The sequence below is a fragment of the Fringilla coelebs genome (genome assembly GCF_963513975.1).
Source record: "Fringilla coelebs genome assembly, chromosome: 1".
Lineage (NCBI taxonomy): Eukaryota > Metazoa > Chordata > Aves > Passeriformes > Fringillidae > Fringilla > Fringilla coelebs.
Genome location: NC_140028.1, coordinates 111,519,022 through 111,537,954, shown reverse-complemented (window position 1 = coordinate 111,537,954; position 18,933 = coordinate 111,519,022). Strand labels below are relative to the sequence as shown.

Below are 18,933 nucleotides of genomic sequence, written 5' to 3'. Positions count from 1 at the left end.
AAATATCTACAAACTATAAACAAAGCAGAAAATGTGTCTATAATTCAGCCTCTGAAACAACTCTCACTTCTGTACTGTACTTGCAGCATTTCAGAGGACACAAAGATCAATCCCTTGCCATGTCACCTTACTGCCTAATACAACAAAAGCCTGTCTCAAAGACCACAAACAGGGATAATGCAAAAACTGCTAAATGAGATGGACAATGAGTAGAGAGGAAGGAGAAAGGTGACAAGTTCCTGCACAGCTCTGAGTCATCATCTGAGAATTCTGGGGCATCAATTTCCTTAACCCTTTTCCAGTGCCCAGCATCATGGATAAAGCAGGCTGTCTTGAACACGTGAAACCTTGTCTGCTTTTCAGTTCTACAAACACCAATAAAGCAAAAATCATTATCTGATTTTGCTTAAGCTGAAAACAGAAATCAAGAAAAGTTCACTGTGAATAGCAGCCCCTTCATCACTGATTTTGTTCTTGGAAATTAAACTTAGTGATAACATCTTTAAAGGTGTAAAAACATGAACATATACAGATTCACAGTTTCTGACTTGATAAATGGGGAACTGTCTGAATAGCCACAAGAAATTTAGTGCCAAAGGCAAAGATTTAACAACTCACACTTGCATTTTTCTCCATCTTCCATGGCTCAAAATCTCCACAATTCTTCAATGGCAGTGAAGTACTTCTTCCTGAAGATTTGTAACCTAAAAATTAGGATGAGGGCACAAATCACATAATAAAAATGAATCATACTGAAATCACCCTCATTTATCTTATTTTCCTTTATATTTATAGTTCCTTCAAGTCACAGCAATGATTAATGAAAATTTGATTAATGCAGTCTAAAGCCAGTAATTTAAATTACAGTTTTCTTAATTATCCTAAAAGTGAGACTTTACACAAACTTCAAGAGTAAGCACATTTAAATTAAAAACTTCACTACTTTATCCAAGGTTCCTGCTCTAACTTACAGAGATAAGAAAAGGAATAAAAATACCCAGAAGTTTTAATTTCAAAATCTATCCACTTTATCAGTAATCTTTGCATTCCAACATCACTAGCCCTAAATTTAAGCTATTTTTTCTGAACTGATAGAAAACCTTTCATACTCTTATGTTTTAAGCAATGCAAGTAGAAAGTTTAAGCCCAGTGTAAGTTACTGGTTTCTTAATCATGAAACTTGGTTTTAGAACTTTAATTATTATTGAATGACAGTTTTCTTTCTTTGAAAAACGAATAATGTTAATGCAAGATAAAAGTTCAAATTTTCAACTCCATATCTAAAGACAAATGAGAGTTTCTGAATGCCCTGTATTCTAGGATTCCCATCTGGCCCCTTCAAAGAACTGAGGGTTCAAAAGACAGGGTGCTTAGCCCCTTTTAGCAAACTATAGTTACTAGAGAGTGTCCAATAATGAATGTTCTTCTAGAGACTGGCACTAGGTACATGGTTTTTAATCTCCATGTTTTCCGAACAGATAGGGCTATCCCAGGATAGGAAGGACAGAGCATAATGTAGAACAATGAGTATTAAATGTTATGTACTGTCACATTGCAAAAACTTGTGAAGTGACAGTGGGCCACTCGATAAGTTCAGGATTGGATACATTAAGTGACTAGAAAACGACTGAGAAAAGAGCCAACCACTAGCTAGAGAAAAATCCCACTGGAATTTGATCTTTCCTCCAGATTCTTACCATCCCCAAGCACAAAGCTTTTGACCAGGTCCTTTCAAGAGTTTGTATTCTCTTGCTCGCTGTAGGTCAGACTTGTAGGGAAGAAGGCCCTAAAGCAGAATAGCCAATCCTGCCTGCACAGTTCTGGGAATAAAAGGCTGTTTTGTCCTGTCCCAGCACCGAAAATCTTGCTTTGGCAACTTTCAAATAACTTAAAGAAGGAAGACTTTGAAGGAAGGCCAAAGACATAAACAGTTTCAAACAACTGGAGTCTGAAGACATATTCAAAATTGCATTTCATAGCATGTGTTTCTTGCACTACCTGAAAATACGGTTAAATGACATAATGATAAAATTGTTCCACAAGCTCAGACTGACAGTATAATTTGAAACTCAACAAGAATCCCTGTCACTGATCTTAATTCAAGAAATCCATCTTTGAAAATATCCATATTAATCAATAATTCTAAAAACATTGATTTCCAAAGCACCTGTTGCAAAGAAACAGAATGCAGTATCTATCCACAAGTAATCGATTCCTATTTTTCTCTGTCTTGTATGCCAAATAAACCATGCATTTATGCAAGGCTAAATGTCAGATTTGTTGTGTGCAGTGACTGCAGTTCCATTATGATTTCTCTGGTGGCCACAGACATCTGTTCCACATGTGAAATATATTGGGTCAACAAGAAGTGCTACTTATTAAATCCATATAATTATTTGATCCACTCTAATGAATGCCTCAAAACCATATGAATTGGCATAAACAACAAAGTTCTGACCTTCAGCAAGGTGGGCAAACCACTTTAGCAAGTCTTATTAAGAACAATCAACCAACCAAATCTGCAGTCACATTCTCTGACCACAAATAAAGGAAAACAAGCTACTCACTAATAACACGCGTCAAACACAATGTGTCAGACTACTAAGAATGGGTGCACTCCATACCATTAAAGTATCTGAGAGGCAAAAATACCAGATAATATTATTTCTAGAATAGAATTCTGCTAAAAACCCAACCCCAAACCTCTCACTAACCTACCATATGAGATCTTGCAGTTTTGCTTTTATATAAGCAAAGTAAAATTCCAGTCATTATCTTCAGGAACTGAAGATATTCCTTAAGATTTCACTGGCAAATAAAGCACCAAAAAAAATTCTGAAGGGCTCATCCACACAGCATACAATACCATTTGTCCAGGATTTCATCTCTGTAGTTCCACTGAAGAGATTTACTTTTCGGTCATTCAATGGCAATCCTGATAGCAATTCACAGTTCACTTTGTATTTACAGTCACTGTTGAATATTAAAAACCAAAATTTTGTTAAAATCAGTTTGTTTAACCCAATTTAACAGGGGTTTCTTTCATGTACTGCATGCCTTAAAAGAGGGATTAAGTGTATAAAAGATGAGAATTTCTTCAACACTTCAGGCAACACTTTATGCAACACCTCAAAACTTGCCATAAATTTAAATAGCCAGCAGTACCAAATTTTACTTTCATTACTCTCATTTGCCTGGTCCAATCCGATTATGATTTTAGCTGAGTTTATTCTGCCCTAACGCATAACCATATGAAATTCAATAAATAAGCAGAAAAGACACCTGTGAACCACTCCCCCTCCCATGCTGACAATAAAATTGAGATGATTTCTGTCACCTCTGAAGAAGCATCTACTTTACATTAGTCTGTTATATAATATCTGCCAACAAGTAAAACCCAAGGCTTTTCAAATTACATTTAAAGAGTCAACTGTTTTCTTTCCTAAAAACTGACTACTGGACAGAAGATTTAGGTGATTTCAAAGAGAACCCTAATTAAAGGCTGTTCTGCTTTTATTCCCAAATATGTACATTCCAGAGAATTAAATTACTAAAATGTGGTGTTTTCAAAAATAAGCAAAAAATATTGCTAGCAAAATACTTGGTAATGTCGTTTGTGTTTGTAAACAAAGCCACAGGAAAAATATAATCCCTTTTCATGAGATCTTGCTCCCCTTCCCCCTTTAAATTAAGAATCCTGGTTCAGTACAATTCTGGTTTTAACTTGCTTGCTCCTCTGCAGACAGAAACAGAGTTACCACCTCCTATAAGGCATTCAAGATACGTAATACTTCTCATAGCCAAGATAATTCAAATAGTTCCTAAACTTTAGGATGTTTTCAATACAATTTGAAATAAAAATGCTAATGTAGAGAGGAAGAAATTCCAGGTAACAAACCCAAATTTTTTCAAGATGAATCTTTATTCCCATCAATGCATTTGGATTGGTTTCCAGAGGGAACAAAAAATCTGCAGTTTTAGTTACTTTAAAATTTCAAATTACCACATAAAATCTTATGCTTCCTTAGGATGCCAGCCTCAGCTCTGACACAATAGGATTTTCATAGCAGTTTCCCTCCAGATTTCTTTAATCTAAACATGAAACTACGCACAATTTTGCCAGGAACTGTAAACTATATACCTCTACAAGCATTTTTTTTAGTAACAGCATCACTAGAAGAGGAGTTTGCTAAGTAAGAACAGCAACTGTTTTCTTCTAGATAAAATTTTGCAATGGTAACATTTTCCAGTAAAACTAGAGAAAATAGTTCAACAACAAAGGAAGGCCTCTTCCCTAACCACACAGATTACTGCATTGCACAAGCATATTTTGTTTAGCACAATCTACTTATTCTGTAATATAAAGAACTATTTATAGGCAAATTTATATGGGTATTTTATAGCAGGAGGAGGAGCTTGGAGCTCTCTAGTGGATTAACAAAAAGATGGAGTATTCTCCACTGACAGACTTTTGGCAGACTCAAGTCTGTCACAGAAATATGAGCATAGTTAGAAAAAAAGCAGTATTCTCTTCTATGTCAGCTAAGGTTTCTTGGTTATTTTGAAAATTACTATGCCCTAGTTACAGCCAGGACAGGGTTAATTTTTGCAGTAGCTAATTGGTGATTACTGCTCCTAAAGCACAACACTCTAAAATAAGTTATTTCTCTTCTAATTACTTAAGAATTTCATTTTAAGTATACCTTTCCTACAAAAACTAATTCTCTGTCATTTCTGGATTGCTGATGAATGAAAATTTCTCAGTCTGGCCGTAATTCAGGCTCGGCCAATCACCCACAGTATGAAGTTCAACAAGGGAAAGTGATGGATTTTGCATCTGGAATGGGGCAACCCTGGAAGAACAGAGACACTGGGGAATGAGAGGCTGGAGAGCAGAGCTGTGGAAAGGGACTTGGAATCCTGGTTGATGGCAAGTTGAATGGGAGTCAGCAGTGCCCTGGCAGCCAGGAGGGCAGCCAGGGGGGCATCAGGGACAGCATCTCCAGCTGGCCAAGGGATGGGACTGTCCCGCTTTGCTCTACACTGGTGTGGCCTCACCTTGAATATTTTGTGAAATTTTGGGTGCCACAACATAAGAAAGGCATTAAACTATTAGAGTGTGTCCAGAGGAGGGCAATGAAAATGGTAAAGTGCCTTAAGGGGAAGCCTGGTGTGGAATGCCTGAGGTCACTCAGTCTGTTCAGCCTGGGGAAAACAATACCTCACTGCAGTCTACAACTTCCTTGTGAGGGGAAGAGGAGGGGCAGGCACTGATCTCTTCTTTCATTCTGAGAGAATGGCCTGAAGTTGTGTCAGAGAAGGCTTAGCTTGAGTATTAGAAAAAGGCTCTTCACCCAGAGGGTGATCAGGCACTGAACAGGCTCCTCAGGGAAGTGGTCACAGCACCAGCCTGACAGAGCTCAAGAAGCATTGGGACAACGCTCTCAGGCACAGACAACGCTCTCAGGTGTGACTCTTGGGAATAGTGCCATGGTGGGCCAGGAGTAGGACTTGATCCTTATGGATCCCTTCCAAATCAGCTTACTCAGTGATTCTGTAAATCAGACTAAGAAATGTGTACAATAAACACTGCAAACACAGCCTGAAGCTAGAAGAACAGTAAAGCATGTCCTTAACTGCATGTGATGTGTTTTTAAGCACCTTTTTCTACTGCTGGACAAATATTTGTCAGCCTGAATTTGAATGAGATCTTTCAATTCTTTCATAAGCAGAAAAGAAAAAGGAAAGCTTCATGACTTATTTATTACTATTTTTTGGTTTTGTTAAGTTCTGGTAAGTGCTATTGTGGCAAGAAATGCATCTTATGCTACACTCACACTGAGACGCAAAAGTAAGACACTGTCATAAAGTTAATATATTTTGTCACCAGTCAAAAGTCAAGATAAGCCCTATTGTCCTGTCAGGCTATGACTACACTTGTTCTGTACTTTGTGGAGTGAAATTATATTATTTCATGTATTTATTTTCTTCATCACATAGCTACACTAACATGGAAAATGGAATTAAATACTGGTGGTGTTCACGTAACAACATCACGTTTTATTTGTATAGTAATTATGGAATATGACAGGTTATATGAAGGACACACTGTATGTACCTTTTTCCAGCTTCACTCTTATTTTCTTCTTCAACATCAAGCACTCCATCTGCAAGCTTGAACTGTGAAGATATTCAAAAATCATTTTCAGGTACAACAAAGCACTACTTAGCCTGTTATGCTTTACTCTACAGACTTAAAACTGTTAGTGATCATTGCAAGGTGTGGTAAGACAGTCTTAACTGTAGAAACTGTTATTTGGTGTGTAGGATTATTTTTACAACATCTTTGTTAATGGACATACTGCCTTTACACATTGTGTTCTTTAAAATAGTGATTGCTAATTGGAAAAAAAGACAAGGTGACTGTCTCACTTCTCTTTGCTCCCATGATAATCACAGCAATTTTTATATCCACTGCCCAACTTTAACTGTGCCTGACAGATGTGTGGAACACCACAAAAGTTATTCCATCAAGTTTAATGAAATTTAAAACTGCACCGAGGAAGAATTTAAGCCTTTTGCTCAGCTCTACACAATTGTGGATAGTTAAAAAATCCCCAATGATATGGATAAAAAAGACAGCACAAAACATATTTGGAGGAGAGAATCTGAAAAGATTTAATATGGAATGAAGTCAGAGAATCCCATCTTTGTTTCGCCCATTATTCATGAAGTAACTTAGGGCTTCATATTCTATCACGAATTGATTATAGCCAAAGAATTACATATGCAAATGCTCTCACTGGATTTCCAAACTTTATTTTACCAGTTCTTTAATAGTTGTAGCATTTTCTCCATGCATAGTTTTTGCCCTTCTCATAGGATTATTAATTGGAAAAATTATCAAAAAAGCATAATCTGAAAATCTCCCCAGATGGTAGAGTACCTGCAATACGTGCTCTGCCATGGCATTCCCCCTGCATGTGTGCTATTTTCCATCCACATATAGAACAGGTTTAGATAGGGATTAGTATGCATTTTGTGGTTTGAGTTTGGGTTGGGTGAGATTATTTGTACATGATTTTACTGTCTAACATAGCACAGAAAAGTACGCCCTAGGACACTGATTTTATAAAGCCACTAAGCTATGAAACAACCCAAATGGGACTGACCTGGTAATACTGCAACAAGTACTCCACCTTCTGCAAACCTTACAAATTGACAGACCCTTTTTGTCTCTCCAAAAGATGAGCAAACAAAATGGCCCTGTTAACTTTGCAAATTGCATGTTAGCTGCCTCAATTCCATTTGCTGAAGGAAATGTTTCTCTTCTTTTAAACAATTTTGAAAGGGAAACCGATTCTCTGCTGTTTGATTAACTTCTCAATTACTTACCAATTTTTAACCCTGTGAATTTTACAGTTTAACTTATCCAGTTAAAACCACTAGCCACTCCTGAAGTAGTGGAAAACACTAAATGCTATCAGCAATTACGTATCAGTGGCAAAGAGATGTAAATTCCAATTCATTATCAAAGAAGCAAATAGTATAAAACTTCAGCAAATCTTAAAAGACCTAGACTTTATTATCTAGAGGAGGGAAGAGAGAGAAAGGTCAGATAAAGTCAGTATGCATGATTCCCTCTGAACAGCCAGAAATCTGTATGTTAAAGGCCCTTTTGCCCAAGTAATGAAGCCCAGAATAATTCTTCTTTGATGCACGATGACTGTGCAGCTCCCCAGCTTTCCAACACTGCTCCATCCTTCTGATACTGAGAGGCATTTAACAGCAACATTTATAATTAGGTATGTTATGTAAAAATGTCATACATGCAAAGCAGTACTCATAGGAGTACACTGGAACAGTAATTTTCATACCATTGGGAATACAACATTACTGCAACAACTGATGTAACAATATCGTTTCACTTCCAATTTGAAGCTTAATTAAAAAAAAAGTAAAGTTCTGTAAAGTGAAGATTACATTGACAATTCACAGTCATCTATGAAATGCTAATATTCTTTTTATTTCAGGAAATTTAAGATTTTGTTGATAAAATGGCATTAGTAATTAAAATTATCCAATTATGTGGACTATAATTTCTTAAACTATTTAAAGAGAAAAAGCATAATTTCTCAGTACCTTTTCATCCACATCCAAACTTGTCAAAAGTTCATCTAGTTTGCTCTGTTGCCTATCTTTAAGAAAGTCCTCACTAACATCTCCTGAAGGACTGCTTCCTCTGGAGGAGTTGTGGGTCTTCACATCTTCAGCTGAAAATGTATAAATGCATTGCTTTATGGGTTTCCCATGCTACAAGACAACAAGGCTTCTATTTCCTAAATATTACAAAGGCTTAGAACTAATGACATTTAAGAACTCCTAGGACCTCCTAAATGTGAAATTTATATGGAAAAATATTTCATGCTTAAGGCAGGAACCCTTTCAAATAAATATTAGGCTGAATCTGCAATTAAAATTCTATCCAAGCTGTATGCTCTTTAATGGTCCCTGTAGAACAGTACAACACATTTACTTATAGAATATTGAATTCAATACTTCAGAAATAAATTCAGTTAAGCTTTTTTATTAAAACACAGCCAAAGATATGTGCGACAATTTGCTAAGCAAAAAGACTTAGTCTTTGTTAGAAAAGGGCATAAGTTAATCATAATGACATGATGCAACCCTGAACTAAATATAGAAAGCTCTGAGAAACTCCAAATTCCTGTAATATAGTAAACTCGGTAAGAATACAGTGTCAGGAAATTTCAACACCTTTTGCAGATGCCACAGGAAATGAACAATACACCTGGCTGCAACTTTCTGAAAGGGCTGTTTATGTACAACAGAAGAGTTCAGCATAGAAAAAAAATTCAGTACTGGATCACACAAATTACTTCCAACTGCACTGTGCCGTCCAGACACAGGAAGAAACAATCAGATTAGTATTGGAAAGGCTTTTCTCTTATAGTCACTGGTCTCTATGATCATCAAGTACAAGACACACCTGGCTGAAGACAACATACACACCATTTCCACTTGAAAGGTGAAGAGGACTGATGTCATTCAGAATATTTTAACTGTAGTACTTTTTCCCCTTCTTAAATGGTGAAGCCACTAAGGCAAGGAGCCATGACTTCACTTACTTAACACAGGACACCAAAGCAGTAACACCTATTTCTAAATAAATACATAAATAGTCAGTAATTAGAAAAAGCAGGCACCCTTCTTTTGTTCTGTGCAGGTCTTTTCAAAATGTCATGTATTAAACGGTAAGTTACTGTGTGTATATTCATCTAAGATTATGATGGGATCCTGCTTCTCAGATCTGGGAAGAAGGACTTTAGGCACCCCAAAAAGAACCAAAGACTTTCAGCCTCAAAGTTTGCTAGAACATGAAGTAAAACAGCAAAGAACATGCAGAAGTTACTGAATAGTACAAAACTTATTGCCAGGTTTGGCTTCAATCACCTCAGCATTGCAGATTCCATGGCACAGGCCCCCATCTCTTTACATGGCGAGAGGCATAACTGTGCACATCCTCTTGACTCCTCCTCAGGGAACTTGTGTCTATTTCTTGGTATCTGAGCTCTTAAAACCTCATTACCTTTTATTTTCCCTTCTACTACCTGAAGCCTGAAATCTTTTCTTCCCCTAATAGTCTCTAGTCACCCCTTTCCAGGAGGGACTATCTGCCAAAATCACTCTTTGTACGTGAGTACAACACATTAATGTGCAAAACCAGCACAAGAGGTACTGTCACAGACACTTTTCAAGCCTGAAGCAAAATCAACATATAATGTCAGAATGTCAGATTAACAACAAACTGACAAACTGATACCAGAAGGGAAACACCATGAACCTCCAAAACCAGTCTCAGCACTCTGTATGTTCACCACTGTCAGTAAAGGGCTTCTATTCAAAGTCAAAATCCTGCTCTTCCAACCTATCTAGCAGAAACTTCTACATTAGGTATACCTTGGTATACCAGTAGGTCCGATATGCAAGCTGTAGAAAACAAATCACATTCATGTGCTGCCTAGCTGGACTGTTCTGCTTTAAATAGGAAAAAAACCCCCACTAAATCAGAAGTAACCTTATTTCCTTAGAAAAAGGCATCCTTTAAAAACAAAAACACCATCTCAGTGGAATGGGCACAGCATCCACAAAAAAAACCCCAAAAGGACAACCTGGAAATAAACCTGACTACAAAATTCTGTGTGCTGAACACAACAGAACAACCACCTCTAACTCTAACCTAAACTTACAGGACTCAGAGTCTTACTATGATCTTAACAACTAACAGAATTCTTTGCCTAAAGGTGTCAGAGAAATTGTCAAAAAAAGTCAAAAAACCCCAGAACCAAAACCAAATTAAAAACCCCCACTCCGACCTACCAGTCCTACCAACAGACAAGTAATACAGAGAAGTACATGCTCCCTGTATGACTCAGGCTTGTGTCATTTTGAAAGATATTGACTCAATATGCATTAGGAAACAAACTGCTGTAACAAGAAAAAGATAATACAAAACCAGACCAGTAGAGAAGTTCTTTTTTGTTTGTTTTTTTCTTCTTTTGATTATATACCAAAAATTTCCAGAGACTCTTACCTTTTAACACCAAATTACAGGAATTTTCAGTATCACTTGACTTTCCAGATTCTTGTATGCATCTGTTTTGAACAAAAAGTGTACTTAAGATTTCCATCTTGCACAAAAGCAAAAATAATCAGTTACATAAAATCAAAAGTTCTTAGCCATGGACAGAACACTTACAACCAACACACTGTTTTAAGACTCTTTTTAACTTTCTCTTTTGGCTTTCTTACGTTCATCCCTTCAGATGTACACCTAAACATGTTAAGTAAAACCAAGACATTTCAAAACCCAAAATTTTCAGTAAAAGCTCATGATCTCATTTAATCTTTGCCTAAAATACTGGGAAGGGAAATTTTCTCTGTATAGCAAATCAAGAAAATACTGTGCTAATGAGCCAATTCATCCATTTCTAAAAAATGTGATTTATAGTAATTTTATATTCAAGATCATTTGCTTAACAATGAATCTCAAAGAGAGTAACAAAACCAACTGTTCTTGGGAAGATACTTATTTCACCTATTTCAAAGATAAGCTAGGAAAAAAGAAATACTTCTTAGAAAAGCTCAGGAGGGACAAATACGTGTCTTAAATGTTACACATAGAATATATAAAACATGATCATCACACATTTTAGAAGCTTGTACCTGGTGAATGCCACCAAGTGTTATTATAGTTGTCCAATCAAGTCAACAGAAAATGGCAAACAAAAGCATATGTGAAAAATTAGTTTTACTGTCCCATTCAGGGTTCAGGCCAGAAGGTCTTCCTTATGCCTGGAAGTGACCAGCACTCTTCTCTATGTAAAAAGCAAACACCAGAGAAATAACCTGTTGAAGTCCCAGTTGTATTTGGTAAAACTCAAAAAAAAAAAAAAAAAAAAAAAAAAAAAAAAAAAAGAACTGGCCATGATCTGGTGTTATGTGGTAATATCATAAACTGTGGTAAGGTCTATTGCCTTATTTCAATACTCTCATATTGAATGATAATATTAATATAATTCATATATATTAATATATTTTCATGATGAATTATAATATTAATATGTTTCTGACTGCTACCAACTATGTTCAATTACCATCTAATAATCTTTGCATCAAATTATGGAAGGTAAAGAGCAAACCAAGAAATTTTGCCTGTTTCTTTAGCAAATCCAGGGGAAATTCTAAGAAAGAAGAACCATGCATTTTTATTTCCCTTGGCTAATGGCAAACAAAAGCAACAGGTATCAGAAAGAAATTAATATTCCTTCTATTATATTTACTATGCTACAGCCTAGCTGCTTCTCAAGAAGTTGGATGCTCCTACCACAGACTTGCCCTATTCTCCAGAGGCTTGTTTTTGGCAGAAATTTTATTCATCTAAAAGTTTTATATTCTCATGTTCAAAAAAGCGTTCAGCACCTCAAAGAAGATTCCCTTCCTCTTCTGCACATGGGTTTAATGAAAAGGAAAGGATAAGGAGAGCAGTGAGTAAAAAAAAAAAGAATGCAGTTATAAGGTGGTACAATCCTGAAAATAATTGAAGTGTTACTTAAAATACAGGTCACATAAAGCCACCTAGAAAGACCACACAAAGAAAATTAAAACACCCATTCCAATTAAAAAATTAATCTTTGGAGGAAAATCTTGCATTATTTCTATCTTTTTTTTTTAATGAAAAATTCAATTTTAAACTGAACGCAAGTGTCAAAGCTTAAGAGAGAAAACAGGCTAAACAACAGATGAGTTCATTCCATGAAGAACTGCTACCTCATTTATGAAAGTTAGGTTCTACTTTAAATTTCTTTTCCTCCTCCTGTGTCTTTTATCATCATCTCAAAACCCAGTAAAACCTAATGATTTACACCAGGAACTTGCTGAATGAAGATGCAGGATGATAAACCTCTGCAACACCTTAGCCAAATCACACATCTGAAAAATATTCACGTCTGGGGATAGGAAAAAAAGAGGGAAGAAGAATGGCAGAACAGAACTCTACTGTAGAGACAACCATTTACTCTTACAGACTCAAGAGAAGAATAAGCGACACCTAAAAGGTAAAAACATTTCTAAGTATTATACCACTTTACAACTAAGAAAACTGCCTGCAAAGGGATATATGCTATCTCAAATCAAGAATATTATTTTTAATTATCTTTGTTGCTATTTTCATATTTCACTTCATTTAAACAAGCCCTTTAGGACTATCCTGTCCTACAATTCAGAGTTTATCCCAGCTCTTATGAAGAACAAATTAATTTATCTGCATTCAGATTACTGTCATAGCTCAATCAAACTTAGAGACTCAAAATCAAATAAAGAAACAATTTCAACAGAAATTAGTGGAATTCTCTAAGGAAGCCTGATGACTAAAACCAAAGCATATGGATATGAGATAGAAGTACTTGGGAATATTGTGATAAAAAAAGAATTATATGCATACCTAAAACTACTCTCTACTGAGTATGTCTTTTCTGAGGTAACAGGAGACTCCGGCTTAATATACACCTTTGTGTCTTTAATGCAGTTTGCAGAGGATGCTTTCACTGGACAATTTTCACAGCATGCAGGTGCAAGCTCTTCTTCATTACTGGTTCCAAAAAGGTCAGGGTCATCCTGAATTACATCAATGACAAGAACATCTTGGTTGTAAGCTTCAAGGACATCTGGTAAATTTTGACTTTTGACTCTTTGTGAAAAATTCCCTCTTGGTTTTCTATCACCATTTATTTCTAATCCAACAAGGTGGTCAACTGCATTCCAAGAATGATCAGGAAAACTAGATTTCAGCACACATTCAGAACCATAGAAATCAGGCACAGACGGCTCTGGCTGTCCATCAAGAAGAGGATGCTGATATATAGAAAAACTTTCAGGGAGTACAGACATCTCATCAGAGAGGTTTACAGAACCATTGTGCTGGAAGTCCTTACTATCAACCTCATCTGCTTTTTTCTGTATGGAAGCTGGAGATGCAGCATCACTCATGACAGGAAGAGGACGCTGCTCAGATTTTACCAAGAAGGTCTCTTCACCTGTCTTCTGCCTTCCTGGACTAGTGCTTTCAAGAAGCTTTAGTGGACTACAAGTTTTGCTTTCAAATGAATGGACAGATTCCTGTTTCTTGGATTTGTTTCTGCATAAAGGAATTTTGAATTTTGTCAGGTTTCCAGAGGTTAATGGTTTAATTAGGTTTAAATCAGAAAATGTCTGGTTCACTACTGATACTTTAGGGCTGAAGTTTATACTGTTTGTGTTATTTGCAGAAGTACCACTCTGAACTGTCACAGACAAGTTCCTGTTTGTCGCACCTCCTTCATTTTCATCCTTTTGCTTTGTTATATCGTTCTGGATGATCGCAGGCAGGTTTCTGTTTGTCACATCTCTTTCATTTTTTTCCTTTCGTTTTGCTGTACCATTCTGGACTGTCACAGGCAGGTTTCTGTTTGTCACCTCTCCTTCATTTTTATCCTTTTGTTTTGTTGTGCCATTCTGGACTGTCACAGACAGGTCTCTATTTGTCACAACTCCTTCATCTTTATCTTCTTGTTTTATTGTACCATTCTGAACTGTCACAGACATGTTTCTTTCTGTTACATCTCCTTCATCTTCATCTTTTTGTTTTGCTGGAAAATTCAAGGCTGCTTTAACTTCTTGCACATCATCATGGTTAAAAGCCACAGCACTTTTATCTGTATTAACTGGTGATCCCCCATTTTCATTGTTCACTGTCAAAGTCTCATAAATATCCACAGAAGAGGATTCCATTGTTTCATGTGAAGCCTGACAGTCAATATTTGGATCGATCTTTTTATGCATAATTTCTTTTGTAATTTCTGCCAATGATGTATGCAAATCCAGCTGTCTCACATTCCCAGTCACTGCACTACGTTCCACAGCTTTAACACTGCTTTTATCAGAGGAATCCTCAAAAGCAGCCTTTAAAAATGTTTTTCCTTCTGAGATGAACCTATGACTTTTAAGAAACCATTCAGAAGTCCTGGCACAAGATTCAACAGGCCAAACTTTTTTACCAGTCATGGGTATTGTTCTTTGACAGGTAAACTGCTGCAATTTCAAATTTCTTCCTGTCTTGCTTTTGTGATGATCAGAAACATCATGGACCTGAGCTAATGCTCTAAGGCTATCTGAGGCAGCTGCATAACGTGCCACACTGCTTGAATTTTCTCCTTTTACTACTGCAGAGAGCTCAGATGTCTTCTTAAAGCCAGTTTCAAATGCAAGTAATTTGGTACTATTCTTTCTCCAGGCTGATACAGTTTTTACTTCCTTAGTATTTTTTTCTGTATCAAAATCTGATGTATGATCACATGAAGTTGAGAGAGTATGATTTAGTCCTGAAACTGAAAATGAGCTTGACATGGCAACTGCTGGTTCTGTTTGTAACTCACACTTGCATTTACTAGCCATGTCTGCAGATTTCTCTGTGATTTTCATCTTTTTTCTAGGCTTTCTACCAATATTCCACTTTTTTCCCCTTAAACACTTACTGCTTTCACTCAGGCAGCACGAAACACAGCCTTCTTCATTTTCATTCTTTTCTTTATTAAGTGATAAACCACCTTTTATGAGTGATCTCTCATTTTGCATTCTACTAGTGCTGCAAATTCTATCACTCAGGTCTCCAGTACCATGGGCTACATGGAAGAATCCATTTAATTTATAACTGTTGGTAGTAGTTCCACTAGCTGAAGGCTTCACTAACGTGTTGATGTAACTACAGTCCTCTAATACCACAAATGGATTCTTTTCGGCTGCACAGAGCAAGCCACTGCAATGGTTTAGGGCATTACTGCCACGTTCAGCATCACATTTTGTAGATGTTTTCATCACTTCTTCAGCTGCAGTCAAACTTTGCAACTGCTTGATTTTACCAGATCTGTGTTGCCTTTTTCTACACTGTACACTGGGCTCTTCTGTTACGGCATGGCATAGAAAGCTCTTGCTTTCAGTGTCACCTGAAGTAGAAACTGTAGAAGATTTAGAATAGTGAGATTCCTTTTCCTTAGAATCTTCTACCCTGTTTTGCTTTGTCATAACCTTCTTTACAGCCTGTGAAGTACCAGAGTCTTGCTCAATTGCTTTCAACTGTTTCTCTGCTGATTAAAAAACCAAAGAAGTGTCAATAAAGAAAACTCTAAGAGAAAAAGTCAACCCTATTTTATAAGGAGAACCAAAACCCCCAAACATTAAAGGCTGCTAAAGAACATGACACTATATAAGGCTAAAATATTTCTGTGAAGTTTTACGACTTTTTTTTTTAATGAACACTATTGGAACACAGAGTAAAAAGGATGTATTCCCTTCAGGAACAAATGCAAAGAGGAGAAGAATTGCACAGTGTCATAAGGACAGTGTCATAAGGACTGGAAGCTGTGTATTTGTTGTGTATTCCACATAAGCGGAAAACAAATAAGAGCAAATCTGGCAAGAAAATGCAGATGCTGTTTGCACGCTCAGCCTTAAAATCTTTTGTTTGCACAGCAGGTTCTCTGTAGTAGGAACACTTATTAATATCTTTCAGAGACGCAGTCCAACCAAATGCATCTGACTGATCAGGAAGATCCAGAAAAACTGAAGGACTTGCATTTTTAGAGACTACTACTTTTTATTTAAAAGCAAATACAGATTATGTAAAAAACAGTATATCTGAAAATTCAGACCACAGAATGGACTCAAGAGCATACTAGTATAATGCCCTTTTTTTTAGACCTTTGTTTTCAAGGTAAGACACAATGTTAAAACCTCAGTCTTTTAGAATATGTTTCTTAGATAAAATATTAATAATCTATAGTAGGTATGTTATTTGAATGTATCCACTTCAAAAGCAATGTTTTTAGACAATCATCCTGAAAAAAAAGACCTTAAAAACGCCTCTTTCAGAATTGTTCCAGTTGGACTCAACATTCTCTTAAAACATCAAAACACAATCATTACGTCTGTATCTTTTGTGACTTTTCATAAAATAGCAAGTAAAAAGTTCTGAGAGCAAACCCCAGCACGCTATAAAGGCAGACACCGTAACAAGACAACATCATACATAATCAAAAATAAACAGATGAATGAGGAATTGACTGTCTTTTATTCTGGCATTGCTGAAACTACTGCCCCCTTTCTTGCTTGAGGCTGACCACCTCTGAAGAAATGGGGAATGCTTTGGAGAGAAACAAACTCCTACCACTCCCTACCAACGGCCTGCCTGTTTCTGTCCATACCCCTTCCTCTCTCCCTTTCTCCCCCACTTTCTCTACCCCCTTGAAAGGCTAACTGGTCTCCTCTCCTTGGTGTTAAACAGGCTTCTTTTCTCCTTCAGGAAAAGCCTTTCCTCCTTCTGAAAATCTGTCTTCTTCTAAGACTGGTGGTATTCACAGTATTGTGAAGCATACCCTAGCTTTTCTCAAACTAAGGCAGCAGCCAGTTTTTAAAGGGGTCTTACTGCAGGACCAATTTGGGAGCCCAAATTCTGTACCTGTACTTCTACAATGGAGCTACCAGTGCTTACCACTTTCCCCTGGGCTGTGTGGTCGTTTCTGAGGGCCTGAGCTCTGCTGCTCTTCTTTCATGCAACGCTTCTTTCTTTTGGTTGTTGGTTGCTCTTGTCCACTCAGATCCTGCAGCTGCTGTGACAGCAAGGCATTTCTGTTCCTCATACTCAGAGCTACTTTTCTGGACTCTGGACACTGTGTATGCTGTTTTAGCAAGGCAGAACTACCCCTCTCCTTAGGACCATGTACTTTTGGTTTCCCCACTGATCTCCTGCCTTTCTTGCCCAAGCTTCTCCCTTCTTTCTCCTGTGTCCCTAGTGTTCTTGATCCAACTAATGGACACCCATTCAACTTCTCCAGTATACCAACCTCTTCCTGAGGTTTTGGTTCAGGGACAACTTCCTGAGCACCCAAATTCTTCCTAAAATCTGGGATTTGCATATTCTGCATCATTGTAGAGTCAGTCCATTGCACTTCAGTACTCCACGTGACCTTTTTGGGTCGAAGAACTTCTGGTTCTGGAAAACAGGATATTCCATGTCTCTCTGTGCTCTCAATTTCCCTCTTCAAGTTCGGGACTTGTAATTTTACTTCCACACGGGAATGTTTGCCTTCTGTTCCTGAACTACCTGAACCCTTGTGGAAACCTGAGAAGTTCAGGTCTTCTGAGCAATGTTCATTCCTTTCAATCCCTGCTGAGAACTTTTTCTGCAAAGTAGTTCCTGAGAAAAACAGCTGTTGACTTTGACCTGTCCCTCTGAGAGTCTCCTCCCAGCACATTGCTGCAGCCGTGGCTTGCCAATCTTCACACTCAGCTGTGTCTGAAATCAGTGAAGCTACACCCTTGCTTCTTCGGGGAGACTTCCTATGCTGGATTCCCTTGGTTCTTCTACCTGGGAATTTCTGTCTGTTCTCCCCTTGCTCCTTCTGCATGGGCACAGGAAGAGCAAAACCCTTAAAGGAAGTGAGAGAGAGCGTGGCAGGTTGTGGAAAGGAAGGTAAGGGCTGCTCAGGCTTTTTCTTTGGTGCCAGGCGACGACTCCGCTTGACTACCAGCTTTCCCTCTGGCTCACACCCTGCCCGCGGAGAGCCGGGGCTGCTGACCTCGGGGTCAACCGGCTTCACCTCGCCGGTTCTCACCACTTTCCCTGACCTCAACTGCGGCATCTCGGTGGCGCAGAGACAGCAACAGAGCCCACAAAACCCGCTCGCCAGCGCACCTTTCGCTGCAGCCTCGCTAGCCCGGCACCCACGATGGCTGCAGGCCCGACCTGGGAGCGGGGAACAGCCCCTCCCAGGCTGCCGCCTCCGGGGACACCCGGGGGAGCCCAGACCGACAGAAAGGAAGCCCAGGCCGCCCAGTGAAAAACCACGGCCACCGAAAAGTCCTTCCTGATACCCTCACTGCCCCGGCCCCCAAACGCACACCCGGAGCAACCTCTCACAGACCAGGGCGCTGAAGGAAGCGGCCCCGCACCTCTCCAGGCTCAAGAAGGCCGCTGCCTGCAGCCTCCTGCGCCGCTTTTCCACCCTCTCTCTCTCCTTCACTGTCTGCCCTCGTCTTCCGATCCGTTCCCCTCGTCCAATCGCCGCCTGCCCGCCCAAAGAGCCGAGCTGCCGCGGCGCCGGCGGGCAATGGTAATGCGGCGGCGTGAGGGCGGCTCCGCGGCGCGGCGAGGCGGGGGGCGGCGGGAACACCAGCCCGGCCGCGCTGGCTCGCTCGCCGGATCAGCGGTGCCGCCTGCGCGGTTAAACCCAGCAATGGGGGCAGCGAGCGCGGCTCCTCCGGGCGGCCGCGAGTCGGCAGTCCCCGGGCAGGCGGGAGTGCCTTTGCGCCGCGCAGCCG

General features: G+C 38.7%; 1 protein-coding gene across 1 annotated transcript in view; it reads right to left on the bottom strand.

Moving 5' to 3' along the window:
- TOPAZ1 (testis and ovary specific TOPAZ 1) overlaps positions 1-18,254 on the bottom strand; it is a gene marked incomplete at both ends in the record, with an annotated part of 35,816 nt that extends 17,562 nt beyond the window's left edge. Inside the window, 7 exons of the mRNA XM_084213712.1 lie at positions 619-704; positions 2,867-2,973; positions 6,119-6,174; positions 8,143-8,273; positions 10,616-10,677; positions 13,025-15,701; positions 17,105-18,254. Of these exons, the coding sequence (XP_084069838.1) occupies positions 619-704; positions 2,867-2,973; positions 6,119-6,174; positions 8,143-8,273; positions 10,616-10,677; positions 13,025-15,701; positions 17,105-18,254 (4,269 nt within the window). The remainder of the gene's footprint in view (positions 1-618; positions 705-2,866; positions 2,974-6,118; positions 6,175-8,142; positions 8,274-10,615; positions 10,678-13,024; positions 15,702-17,104) is intronic.
- Positions 18,255-18,933: the final 679 nt, after the last annotated feature.